The following is a 13,023-nucleotide window of genomic DNA, read 5'->3' as shown; positions in this document are numbered from 1 at the left end:
AAAGAAAGAAAGGAAAGGGGATAGAAGGAAGGAAGAAAATGGGGAGACAGAGAGAGAGAGAAAGAAAAGAAAGGAAGGAAAGAAAGAAAGAAAGAAAGGAAAGGAAAGGAAAGGAAGAAAGAAAGAAAGAAAATGTTGTTTTTCCTTCGGGCCCTGTGTGTTGCTTGTGAAGCTCAGGCAAGGGGCTGCCAGGGGAAGCCATCTGGATGGTGTGGCTCATAAAACAGGAAGGCTTATATACCCATGGATGGAGGCTCCCTGTTAGCAGGAGAGGCCAGAGGTAGCCATGGGTGTCACCTGATTCCGGGGAAGGAAATGAGTCACCCAGCATTTCTCCTGTTTCCCACCCGGGGCCTCCTTTTCACAGGAGCTGATGTCCCGTTCCAGGGCGGAGGGATCCCCTGTTCTCCTGCTTAAAAAGGTAGACAGGCAAACCTCCCTGCATCTCCACAAGCTCTGGCCTTCAAGTCACGGAGCCGTATCTGGATTGTAGGTTGCTACCTGCTCTGCTGAATTGCTAGCTTCGGATACCCTTAGTCCTCCGTCCTCCGGGCTGTCCTGCCTTGACTGCCCAACTCTGAGCTCCTCACAGTGGCCTCTGTTGAAATCTCTCACGAAACCTGCCTCTCCGTATCTTCACCAGCTTCCTGATGTGCGCCAACATCTCTTGCTGAATCACCAGAATCCCAATTTTCTATAGGAAAAGGCATTTTCCTGAGGCATTCCTGTCTGTATCCAAGCAGAAGAAATAAATCATCTAAAAGCCAACAGATCAAGGAAATTTCTAAACCACAAAGAAAGCTGGGGAACTTGCTCGTTATCTCTATTTCTGATGTCTCCAGGGATCCATCAAATAAATGCCCAGAGAGACATGAGAACTGGAGAACCAACTAGGATCTATTCTTTTGGTTTTCAGTGTTTTGCATGAAATGGGCAAGGTTGGAAATACATTCGGGTGAGTTTATCCGGTTGGCCAATCAGGAATATTTTAAATAATATAGCATCACTGATGGTCCAGTGATAGCGAAGTTCCCCTTGGGAAAGAGAGAGAGAGAGAGAGCACTTGTAGTCATGTTGGTATCCTTGGATGCAGAGCTGGAGAAGCTGACATGGGGAAAGGGATGGATGGATGGATGGATGGATGGATGGATGGATGGATGGATGGATGGATGGCTATTCGTATGAGTAAGATACCCAGCGGATATTGCTGTCTGTCTGACCATGTTCTCTACCTTCCAAGGAAGAAGGAGAGGATCTCTTTGTGGGTCATGCTTCCTCACCCATCATCAGAAGAAATGATGCAGTAGGTTTTGTTCATTAGAAACGGAGCATAGGACCATAAGAGAGGATAGGTACTGTAGTTGCAGACTGAAATAGTCTCTGAATGATGGTGCTGATTGGGTCAATGGGCCATTTGAGCATCTTTCATGGAATAGAGTAGAGTAGAGTAGAGTAGAGTAGAGTAGAGTAGAGTAGAACAGAACAGAACAGAACAGAACAGAACAGAACAGAACAGAACTTTATTGGCCAAATGTGATTGGACACACAAGGAATTTGTCTTCGGTGCATAAGTTCTCAGTGTACATAAAAGATATAAGAGACAGACAGACAGACAGACAGATAGATAGATAGACAGACAGACAGGTTGACTGATGTCTTTATTGGCCATGTGTGATTGGACACAAAAGGAATTTGTCTTCGGTGCATAAGTTCTCAGTGTACATAAAAGAGATAGATAGATAGATAGATAGATAGATAGATAGATAGATAGATAGATAGATAGAGATAGATAGATAGATAGATAGATAGATAGATAGATTTAAAGATAGATAGACAGACAGACAGACTGACTGACTGACTGACTGACTGACTGACTGACTGACTGACTGACTGACTGACTGACTTCTTTATTGGTCAAGTGTGATTGGACACAAAAAGAAGTTGTCTTCAGTGCATAAGGTCTCCGTGTACATAAAAATACATTCATCAATGAAAGAAGATCTTCTCTCATCTTCATCTTTCAGTATATCAGAGATATAAAATGACTTCTTCCTCTCCACAAGGATCATCTTGGGATATTTTTTGTCTGTGGAGATTCTCATCCAGGTCATGGTTGTCCCAAAGGTGCTTTTTTTTTTTCCAAAAACTAAACGTCTTGATTATTTTTCCTTTGAAAATGTCTCACGTCTCATTCCAAGAAGTTTCTTCAGTTCTGAAGTCCAATTGTTGCCTTTTAGAAAGAAAATTTTTGTTTGTTTGTTTTTGTTTTGTTGATTTAGTAGTTTCTGAGCTTCTACTGATGTCCTCCAAAAGTACTAGAATTACATTCCTTTTAGCAGTTCCAAGAAGGTTCCACACCCATTTGCACTACTCAGATGACCCTGAGGGCACAGATAAACCTCCAAGTGGCACAATGATTCTCAGAGAGAGTACTAATGACCAGATGACTGCTAGGAATATAAATTCTTCCATCTTTCACCATTCAGTCAGAGCTGAAGAAGCTTCCTGCATGAGAAGCGAAACATCTTCAAGGAAAAACAAAACCCAGTTTCCTTTTGAAAAGGCACTTTGGAGTCAACGGTCCAAATTTCATGTGAAATACCACGAAGTCATCTTTATTTTAGCCTGGACAGCTGACGTCTTAATAGCACTTAAAATTTTTATTTCAAATATCCATTATGCCTTTTATGTTTGGCCTGTTAGATGACTGCCTGTAAATGGGAACTGGGTTTTTTTTTTTTTTTTGTCTTTCTTTTTATTTTATTTTATTTTTTTTTAATTGCTCTTTCTTTCAGCACATTAGAACTCTGAATGCTTCAGAACAGACTGTTAAACGGCAACCTGCTGGGTTGATTGTAGGACAAACAAGATTGGCATTAAACACGTTAGCTAACATTTAAAAGTCCTGACAGATTAGCTGCAGAACAAATACAATCAAGTCAATAATAGATGCCGTCATCGTAACAGATTATCTGAATTATCAAAGTTAAAGTACACTAAAAATATACGGTGCTATCCTGGCTAATTAATTTCATCTTGTACAGTTGCCTGATGACTTGTTATGCATCAGATTAGATTGGATTGGATTAGATTAGATTAGATTAGATTAGATTAGATTAGATTAGATTAGATTAGATTAGATTAATCTTATTTTTTTCTTTTAGGCCACTGGTGTCATACTATTTGTGACCAAGTAAGCCATTTTGAAGTATAGTAACTTTGGGGGCAGGAATCGGGACAAAACGCAACAGCATTCAGTGATCTTTTGAAAACACCTAACAACCTTATCTGATTCCCAATTAATTTGCCCTATTTATTAGCATCTAATAGAGTGTGAAAATGAAAATGGTCTCCACTCAGTATACATCTGGAAGATTAGGAATGAAAGGAAAACTGCCATGCAATGCAGGAATCAACTACAAGTCTCTAAAAAAAAGTAGCAGGCAAAAGCCAAGTGTAGTGTTGTGTTGTGTTGTGTTGTGTTGTGTTGTGGTCCAGCTGGAAATGGTGTAAGGACCTCCTGTCTTCTACCTGCCCAAGACCAACTATGTAGATCAGAGGTCTTCAAATTTGGCAGCTTTAAGACTTGTGGACTTCAACTAGAGAATTCTGGGAGTTGAAGTCCACAAGTCTTAAAGCTGCCAAGTTTGAAGACCTCTGATGTAGATCATGTTCTCCCTTACTAAAAGTAATCCTGTCTGTCAAGAGGAAGAAATTTAGCAAAGCTACACAGGTAACAATGTTATTATTACGGTGATGGTTCACTTTTTTCCTGGTTGTTCTGGCAAACTCTGGGGCATATTATGCTCTTCCTTGTGAGGAAACATCAAGGCTATCTCATGGGGAGAGAGAGATGGATGCTGAAGTCCTCTGTCTTCTGGTATCTTGGTCCTCCTAAGCATCTAGAAGTTGTTATGGTGGTCTATGATGGAAAAAGAGCTCTCCAATTCTGGGTCGCTTCTGAATAGGCCACCTTCGCTGGTGGGTTCAGGAGGACTGTGGACCTCATAGGACTCCAAGATCAAGAATGTAGTCATCTCTCCCCTGAAGTCTCCTTTAGCTTCTGATCAAAGTCATTATACAAATTTGGAACGAGGGGGGGGGAGGAAGGAAGGAAGGAAGGAAGGAAGGAAGGAAGGAAGGAAGGAAGGAAGGAAGGAAGGAACATAATAACTGTGTACATGATAGATGAGAGAGAGATGATAGATGGATGGAGAGATGGATGGATGGAGGGATGGATGGATGGATGATTGAATAAATAGAGAAAGGGAGGGAGGAAGGAAGGAACTTAGTAACCGTGTACATGATAGATGAGAGAGAGATAGAACAGAAATAGAATAGAACTCTTTATTGGCCAAGTGTGATTGGACACACAAGGAATTTGTCTTTGGTGCATACGCTCTCAGTGTACATAAAAAGAAAAGATACATTTGTCAAGAATCATAAGGTACAACATTTAATGATAGTCATAGGATACAAATAAAATGACAGTGAGAGAGAGATGATGGGTGGATAAATAGAGAAAGAGACAAGAGGGAGGGAGGGAGGGAGGAGGAAGGAAGGAAGGAAGGAAGGAAGGAAGGAAGGAAGGAAGGAAGGAAGGAAGGAAGGAAGGACTTTGGGGACCTTGTTGCTGCCTGGGCTTGGTGGTTTTCTTGCAGACGTTTCATGACCCAACTAGGGAACATCATCAGTGCTGTAAGGGAGTGGGATTTGTGAAAGGGAGGGAGGGAGGGAGGAAGGAAGGTGAGGGGAAGGAAGGATAAAGGAGAGAAGGAAAAGGGAGGGAAGGGAAGGGAGAAACAGGGCTTGGACTGGCTATACTTACTTGTAAACTCTTCTGGTCACCATATTACTTTGTTCCCAATTCTGGTCTTGCGAACCAAGGCCCACAGCTCTGCTCACAAAGCAATTCCAAGCAGGCATTAAAATAGAGCTAATTAACAGCTGAGAATTGTTTGTTGTCCGGGTCTTTCAGGATAAGAGGAATTCGGTGGGTGCCGCTTAAAAAGCAGGTGGTTTATTCCCCCATAAACCTTTTCTTTGGCCAGGTGGCTCCCCTCGCCCTTGTAAAACAGCGGGAGTAGAAAGCTGTACTGATTCTGGAAGAGAAACAGGAGGAGAAGTCAGTCTTGTTGGTCCAGCAAATAAAGTCTCTAAAAACGCAAATCAGTCCTAGCAGAAATCCTTAAATCAGGAGCCCAACGACTTTCAACATTTGCAAAGAAGACTCAGAGTGAAGCTTGGGCCATACGACCCGCAGAATTTAACTCTGTGGTCTTAATTCTCCTCCAGACACTATATTAACCTGGCTCCCACCCATCTATTGTTCTTCTCCAAACCCCTTTAGACTGGGCTCTCCTTGCTTATACAGGTAGTCCTCCACTTGCAACGGTTCGTTTAATGACCGTTGAAAGTTACAACGGCGCTGAAAACAGTGACCCATGGCCGTTTCTCACGCTTACGGCCGTTGTAGCTTCTGTACTTTGCACTGGTTTGGTTTGTGATGATCCCGGGAGGCGCCACATTTCTCCAGGCAGCTGCTGCTCCTGGATTGCGAGGTCCTAACACGTCACAGTAGCTGCAACCTCTCCAGCATCGTATAGAGATGATTCTTCCTTAATACGGGAAGACCTTGAGTTACGACCGCAGCTGAACCCAAAGTTTATGTTGCTAAGTGAAATGTTCATTAAAAATGTGTTTTACCCCATTTTAGAACCTTTCTTGCCATCGTGGTTAAGCGAATCCCTGCAAGTGTTAAGTTAATAACATGGTTGTTATTTGGATCCAGCTTCCTCCTTGACTTGGCTTGTCAGAAGTTTCTCAAAAGGGGATCATGTGACCTTGGGACACAAGTCATAAATAAAAAAACAGTTGCCAAAAGATCTTGATCACATGACCATGGGGATCCTTCAATGGTCGTAAGTGTAAAAAACGGTCCTGAGTCACTCTTTGAGTGCTGTTATAACTTTGAATGGCCACTAAACGCACAGTTGTAAGTCAAGGACTTCCTGTATCTAGACGTTAGCCTGGGAAATCAAAGGGACATTCCTACAGAAGACAGGGAGAAGGTATTTCCATCATTGAGTTGCCAAGTCAACTCAAGAAAGAGTTTATTTTTGCACAGTGATGACAACTGGTGACTAGACTCCTTTGTGTCTTTAGTTAAAAGTCTGTCCTAATTTAATGATCGGCGGTAAGTATCTACAAGACCGCCGCAGTTAACGTTGAATTACCAACCAGGAAGTTCTTCAAATAACTTAACCCTTCAGCTAACCGCGCTTTTCTTCTTCCTAACTAACTCATGCAGTAACTGTCAGAAGGTAGTTTCCTTTAGACATGGAGAGGACGCTCACATATTTTCAAAATCTATCCTGATTGGTCGACGAGAACCATCTGACTTCATTGCGGACGTTGTAGGTCATGGTTGGTTGCAGATCTGCTCACAGTAACTGTACACAATTTTTGTATTGCAGTTCACTTACGCACTGGGGAGCTACGGTAAGCAAGCTGGTAGTTTTGGACTGCAAATCTCACAATCCCTTGCCATTGTCATACAGGTGTACTAGCTCAAGGAAGCTGCCTTGCCTTTGAGAACATCAGTTGTGTATTCCTGTGGTAGAGCTAGACTAGTGAAAGTCACGGTGATGATAGTGGTGGATTCTCTATCTCTTAAGAAAACCAGACTGCTCTGTTTCAAGAACCAGGTCCGTTCCTTGTGAGTAAAGTTTTGGTAAAGTGAAGATAGTCTACAAGTGGACTTTTCTATCTCCAGTTTCTCTGCCTTGTGTGGGAATTGTAGCTCAACATACCTCATTGGGGATGCATTTGGGCAAGTTATTCCCATTCTACAATTATCTACTTAGCGTCTCCATCAAATAAAAATGCATTGATGTGAACTTGTTCAAGTATTCAAGAAAAGTCACCCTAGCAAGTGAAGGCCGTCTTCCAAATATTTTGCCTCAGTAGTCCTTCTTCTCTTCAGCAGCTTTCCCTGGAATAGTTGGGTTTCTCCAAGGGAATAGCAATCATCCAAAACAGATTGCTTACTCATGGAGGCCATATGAGGCTTCAAAGGAACACCTGGTTGGACATGTCTACGGAGATTCTCCGTCATCCAGGTCATGGTTGTCCCAAAGGTACTTTTTTCAAGAGGCAACTGGACTTTCTGGTTTTTCTTTGAAGACGTTTTGCTTCTCAGGCAAGAAGCTTCTTCAGCTCTGAAGCTTCTTCAGCTTCTTCTTCAAAGGGAGGTCTTCAAGAGCTGAAGAAGCTTCTTGGCTGAGAAGCGAAATGTCTTCAAAGAAAAACCAGAAAGTCCAGGTGCCTCTTGAAAAAGCACCTTTGGGACACCTAGTTGGACAAAGCTTCCATCCCAGAGCCTCTCTGAAGCGAAGCCCTGATTTGAAACTGGGTCCCCTCCTAATTTAAAACAGGCTCCTGGGAATGTAGAGGCCTTTTTCCACTCTGGAGGCCAACCAAATCAAGTCAACCCACTTCAATCGCCACTTGGAGGCACCAAGATGGAATGAGGAGGGCAAGGCAGGAAGAAGGTCTGAATTGAGGTGATGTCTTTGAAGGTCACCTCTTCAACTCATAGCCCAAAACTGAGTTAGTCCACAAACAAGTATTGAAACATACTTGATTCTTAGCATCATTTGGGATCACCATTTATTTGGTGATCCACCTAGTCAACCCAGCCTGATATAAATGACTGTGCAGACAGATTAAAAAGCTATTTGTGGGGGGAAATTATGATTTTTGAGACGTGAAGGTGTCATGGGTTGGTAATGCCCCGCCTAGCTTTAGGAGTTTCTCCATTTACTAACATCGGTGGACGTTTGTCGTTCAGGAGGTTACTAATTTTTGTGGGAGAAGATCAGCTGGCTCTCTCCGTCACGCCTCTTACACTTCATATCACATGTGCATGTGTCCGTGCGTGCACAGGCTTAACGGTAGAAAACCAAATGTCATTTTGAAGGCTTCTCGAAGGATGGGAAACACCAGGCATTGTGAGGTGCATGGCTCAAGCATTGCGATCGATGAATGTCTCTGGGGGGGCCTGGCTCAAACCAATCTGTGTCATCAGCTCTGGCCAATGTCGCTGTCACTGTGAGCATGTCCTGTTGATTGACCCACCAGAAGACACGAGTCCCTCCCCATCCCTTGTTTAAACCTCTCCCCCCTTCCCCATCATGCTGCTATCTGTTGAGCGTGTTCTTTGTTGTCTCTCTCTTTCAGCCCAAGCTTTTATCCAAGGAGCTGCTAGATCTGGTAGCGTCCCACTTCAATCTGAAGGAAAAGGAATATTTCGGAATTGCCTTCACTGATGAGACGTAAGTGTCCGAAGGGCCAACCGTTTGGAAGATCAAGGAAGGGTTTGCTTTCTGGAAAAAATTGCTCCGTGGATTAATGTCTCTGGAGATTCTCAATCAGGGTTGTCCTCAAAGATGCTTTTTCCAAAAGGCACCTGAACTTTCTTGGGTTGTTTTTGTAAATCAAGTTCTTTTTTTAATTTATATATATATATATATGTATTTTGAATAAAGTGTGTTGTCCGGAAAAGGGGAAAAAAATGAAGTAACAAATATACTGATAGTAATATTAGTAGTACAGATAATGATTAGAACCAGTGGTGGGTTCCTCCTGGTTCAGTCCGGTTCGGCTGAACCGGTAGCAGTGACGATATGATGTCACCGAACTGGTTCTCCCCCCCCCGCCCTTCCACCACCCCCCACATTATTCTTACCTTTTATTTGATCCCACCCCCAATCTATTGCTGCCTCCTGAGTCCCAGCTGATGACCAGAGGGAAAAAAACTGTTTAAACTCTTGCCGCGGGGCTTCAAAGGGCCGCCCTACAGCTGATCAGTGTTAAAAGCAAACAAATGAGTCGGGTTGTAAGTGCGAGGACCTTCCAGAAATGACTCTGACCAGCTAGCTACGCCCACCTAGTCACATGACCTCCAAGCCACCCCCACAAAATAAGCCACGCCCACAGAACCGGTAGTAAAAAAAATTTAGAAGCCACCCCTGATGATAACCATATTTATAATTGCATTAGCTTATTTATGATCGTATCAATCGTATTAGCAAACTTAGTTATAAACAACATTCATATTTTACTCAAACATAACAATGCTCTTTCTTCATCTAATTTCTACCTCTTATCTCTAACCATTGATAAAACCTATTCCACGTTGAATAATACTCTGTATCTCCTTTATCTTATATTTTCATTTATCTTATATTATAAAATATCTTATATTTTATCTTATCTATCCATCTCTGCGCAATCCAATATTTTCTGAATTGTATTTTCATCTGGTAGGGTGTTCCCATTTTTTCAGTGTTGTGCAAATATTATTCTCGCTGCTGTCAATACATGTAACATTAAATATATAGTCCCTTTGTCATAACTTTCTGGTATTATAACTAACAAAAATATTTCTGGCATTAAATCTATATGCTGCTTAATCATCTTAGAAAGCTGGACTCTCTTATCTAGGATGTTTCTGAGCCACCCAGAATCTTTTGGTTAGTGAGATGGTGACCTATACATTTAATAAAAACCAAATAAAATAAAAAATCCGTACAGATTTCTTCAGGGATGGGCATGATTTTGCTCCACAGAGCACCCAAAGGTGCTTTTTCCAAAAGGCACCTGGACTTTCTTTTTTTCTTTCCCTTGAAAGTGTTTCTCTTCTCATCCAAGAAGCTTCTTCAGTTCTGGCTGAATAGTGGAAAATAGAAGGATTTATATGCTTTGTCATTCATATTCAGAGTGCTAATAACCAGATGACTGCAATTCCTCACCGTTCAGCCAGAACTGAAGAAGCATCTTGGATGAGAAGCAAAATGTTTTCAAAGGGAAAAAAAAACAAAACCATGAAACTCCAGTTGTCTTTTGGTGCTCGGTGGAACAAAATAATGCCCATCTTTGAAGAAATCTGCATAGATTTTTATTTTATTTGGTATTTATGAAATGTATAGGCCACCCTCTCACTAACAGAGATGCTGGGTGGCTCAGAAACTTCATAAAGAGAGAGGTACAAACATTAAAGCACTATAGAAATTGAATAAATAAACGATATTAAAAAAAAACCAAAATTAAGTAAGTTAAAAAACCAAGATACTACGGGACAGAGGTGGGAAGTTGTTCTCCATTTTAAATTTTTCCTGCAACCACGAACATCGTATTTCAATTAAAAGTACTGAAATTTTACGTGTGTCTATACTTCACCACAGCACTCAAGTAGTCCTCAGACGCTTGGCCACTGACTCATATTTATGACGGACACGTGATCCCCTTTTGCGACCTTCACCGAGGAAGCCAGATTCACCTCACAACCCTGTGACTAATTCTAACAACCGCAGTGATTCCCTTAACAGCCGTGGCAAGAAAATTTGTAAAACGGAGCAAACCTTGCTTAACAAATTTCTCACTGAGCAACATAAATTTTGGGCTCAGTTGTGGTCGTAAGTCCAGGACTACCTGTATAGCTAAATGGGGAATATGAAAAATGACTTTAAATGGCTATACTAAAAAAAAAAAAAAACCTATTTCCTTTTTAAGATAATTGTCTCTCTCTCTCTCTTTGTCTTCTCTTTGCAAAGTGGGCTCTTCATGAGTGAAAGCCTCTCTAGTTAGTCATTTATCAAGTGGCAAATAGAACAAAAACAGCTGGAAAATAATCAATATGTAATTAGCAGCCTCAAAACCCTTAACTTGATTTTGTCCGTGGCAAAATTTTGCTGATTCCTAAGGTTCGGCCTTACACAGTAGATGTTGATTCTCAAGAATAAAACCAGAACTCAGAAATAACTGATATAAAACAATAGAATAATTAGAGAATATTTTTAGCTCAGGGTTGACCTGAAGGTTCCTTGGTGCTCTCTGAGCAAACTCAGAGAGCACCAAGGACCCCCACAGTCCTCCTTCTCCTCTTCCTCTTCCTCCTCTCTGCAAATCCCCCTCCCTTCTAGCACTGATTATGTTATCTAGTTGGGTCATGAAACATCTGCAAGGAAACCACCAAGGAGCCCCTTAATAGAATAATTGGGTGTATGTATCCGTGCACAGGTTTTGTTTGCGTCCACACACACCTGCTAGTGAAAAATTGGAATTCCTGGAAGCAGTCTATTAAACTGTGGAGTCCATTCATCAATTAGGTCTCCCTGTCACTCAGGAGAAGGATCAGAGATGTTCTGGAGAAGCAGTTCTGCCTTCAGCTGTCTTGAGGGGAGAGCCAGTGACCTGTGGCAGATTTGAAGAGCTCGAGAAGGGACCCAGGCCAATTAAAGGGGGAAGATTTATATCCTCTGTGGGGGGAAACAACCAGGCAGATGGAATCTCATTGTTCCTGCACATGCAACAGATTCCTAATTATATTAGAAGATTATTAGCAAGAAACACCCACGGAAGCGTGTTTATTGCGGATCGATAAACTTGCTGGATACGCAGCATGAAAACGCTGCTTTAGAAAGCCAGAAAAATAGTCTTTGCTCTCGGAGAGGAGTCTAAATCTGGCCTCCTTTCAAGTGCAGTTGATCTTCTTTGTTTATTATTATGCATTTTTTATTTTAAAAAAAAGAGACTATAGATCAGGGGAGAGTTCCAAATCCCATCGCTACCAGTTCGCTCCTGTGCGCAGGGCACACGAAGCATCTGGGCAGAGCACAGAAGCAGGGGTGCACAGAAGCATCCGGGCAGGTGGGCGGAGCCTCCCGCTGCCACCGCTACCAGTTCGCCCAATCCTGTGCGAAGCAGTAGCAACCCACCACTGCTATATAGGGATTATTTGGAGTGTTTTAATTCCTTTTGCAGAAACTGCCTGGGGAAGCTTTAGAAATGGGAAGCAGGAAGCCATGAGGATGAATGGATGGATGGATGGTAGATAGAGGGATAGATAGATAAATTGATAGATAGATAATAAACAATAGATAGATAGATACAAACAGTAAATAGAAATGAGATAGATGATAGATAGATAGATAGATAGATAGATAGATAGATAGATAGATAGATAGATACAGTAGACAGACAGACAGACAGACAGACAGACAGACAGACAGACAAATGAGAGAGAGATGAGAGAGACATGGATGGATGGATGGATGGATAGATAGATAGATAGATAGATAGATAGATAGATAGATGAGAGATAGATGAGAGATAGATGAGAGAGAGAGAGATGAGAGAGAGACGTGGATGGATGGATGGATAGATAGATGATAGATAGGTAGATAGATAGATAGATAGATAGATAGATAGATAGATAGATAGAGCTGATTGGAGGTTGAGGCTAAAATTTTCAGTATGCGTAAGAGACAGAAAGTGTTAAAGGCACAGAAGCACACTTATAGACTGTTGTGCAAGCAATTAGAGAAGTCATAGTAACCTTAGTGGTTCTGGGTGTGCTACAGAATTTTGTAAACAAGAAAAATATTGTTGCCTTAAATCTTCTGGATTCAGAAGGTCACCACATCTGGCTGACCTTGGTTGGTTCAGAAACTAACCAGGATAATACCTGGATAGAAATGATAAGGCTATAACTCTGGAAAGTCATAAAAATAAGTCAAAGGAAGACAGTGTGAGACCACTTCTGTCCTGTTGCCAAGGAAACCATATTCATGAAATCCCTAGGAATCCACCGTGACTTGAAGGAGACTAAATTTACTTACCCAGGTTAAAAAGACAAATGTTGATTTTAAAACATCTAAACCCACATCTATTAATTCGGTTCCAATTGACTTTCAGCTTGATTCATTGTCCCATTTTCTAAACCCGCAGCTTTTATTAAAAGGCATCTATTTTCATGTAGCTCAAGACCTTCGTGAAAAGGCCTTTTTTAAAAAAATAAAATTAGTTCATCAGAAAAAGGTACTCCTGATGTTACAACTTCCTAAGTTTGGTGTCCTGCTGCCTAGCTGTTTCTCCTCCAACATCAAGAGGCTACCAGAATTGGAATTGTTGGTTTAGCCCAGGTGTCAGCAACCCATGGCTCTGGAGCCGCATGTGGCC

The 13,023-nt window shown here is 41.7% G+C and overlaps 1 protein-coding gene across 16 annotated transcripts in view; it reads left to right on the top strand.

The window, feature by feature from the left end:
• FRMD4A (FERM domain containing 4A) overlaps positions 1-13,023 on the top strand; it is a 363,743-nt gene that overhangs the window by 239,760 nt on the left and 110,960 nt on the right. For all 16 annotated transcript variants that reach the window (XM_060694938.2, XM_060694939.2, XM_087874356.1 and 13 more), the window contains exon 3: positions 8,242-8,336. In XM_060694938.2, the coding sequence (XP_060550921.1) occupies positions 8,242-8,336 (95 nt within the window). The remainder of the gene's footprint in view (positions 1-8,241; positions 8,337-13,023) is intronic.

The sequence above is a fragment of the Pantherophis guttatus genome, chromosome 7 (assembly GCF_059756535.1).
Source record: "Pantherophis guttatus breed Tessera chromosome 7, ASM5975653v1, whole genome shotgun sequence".
In the NCBI taxonomy this organism is placed as follows: domain Eukaryota; kingdom Metazoa; phylum Chordata; class Lepidosauria; order Squamata; family Colubridae; genus Pantherophis; species Pantherophis guttatus.
Note: the sequence above shows the minus strand (reverse complement) of the source record. Positions and strands in the feature narration are given on the sequence as shown.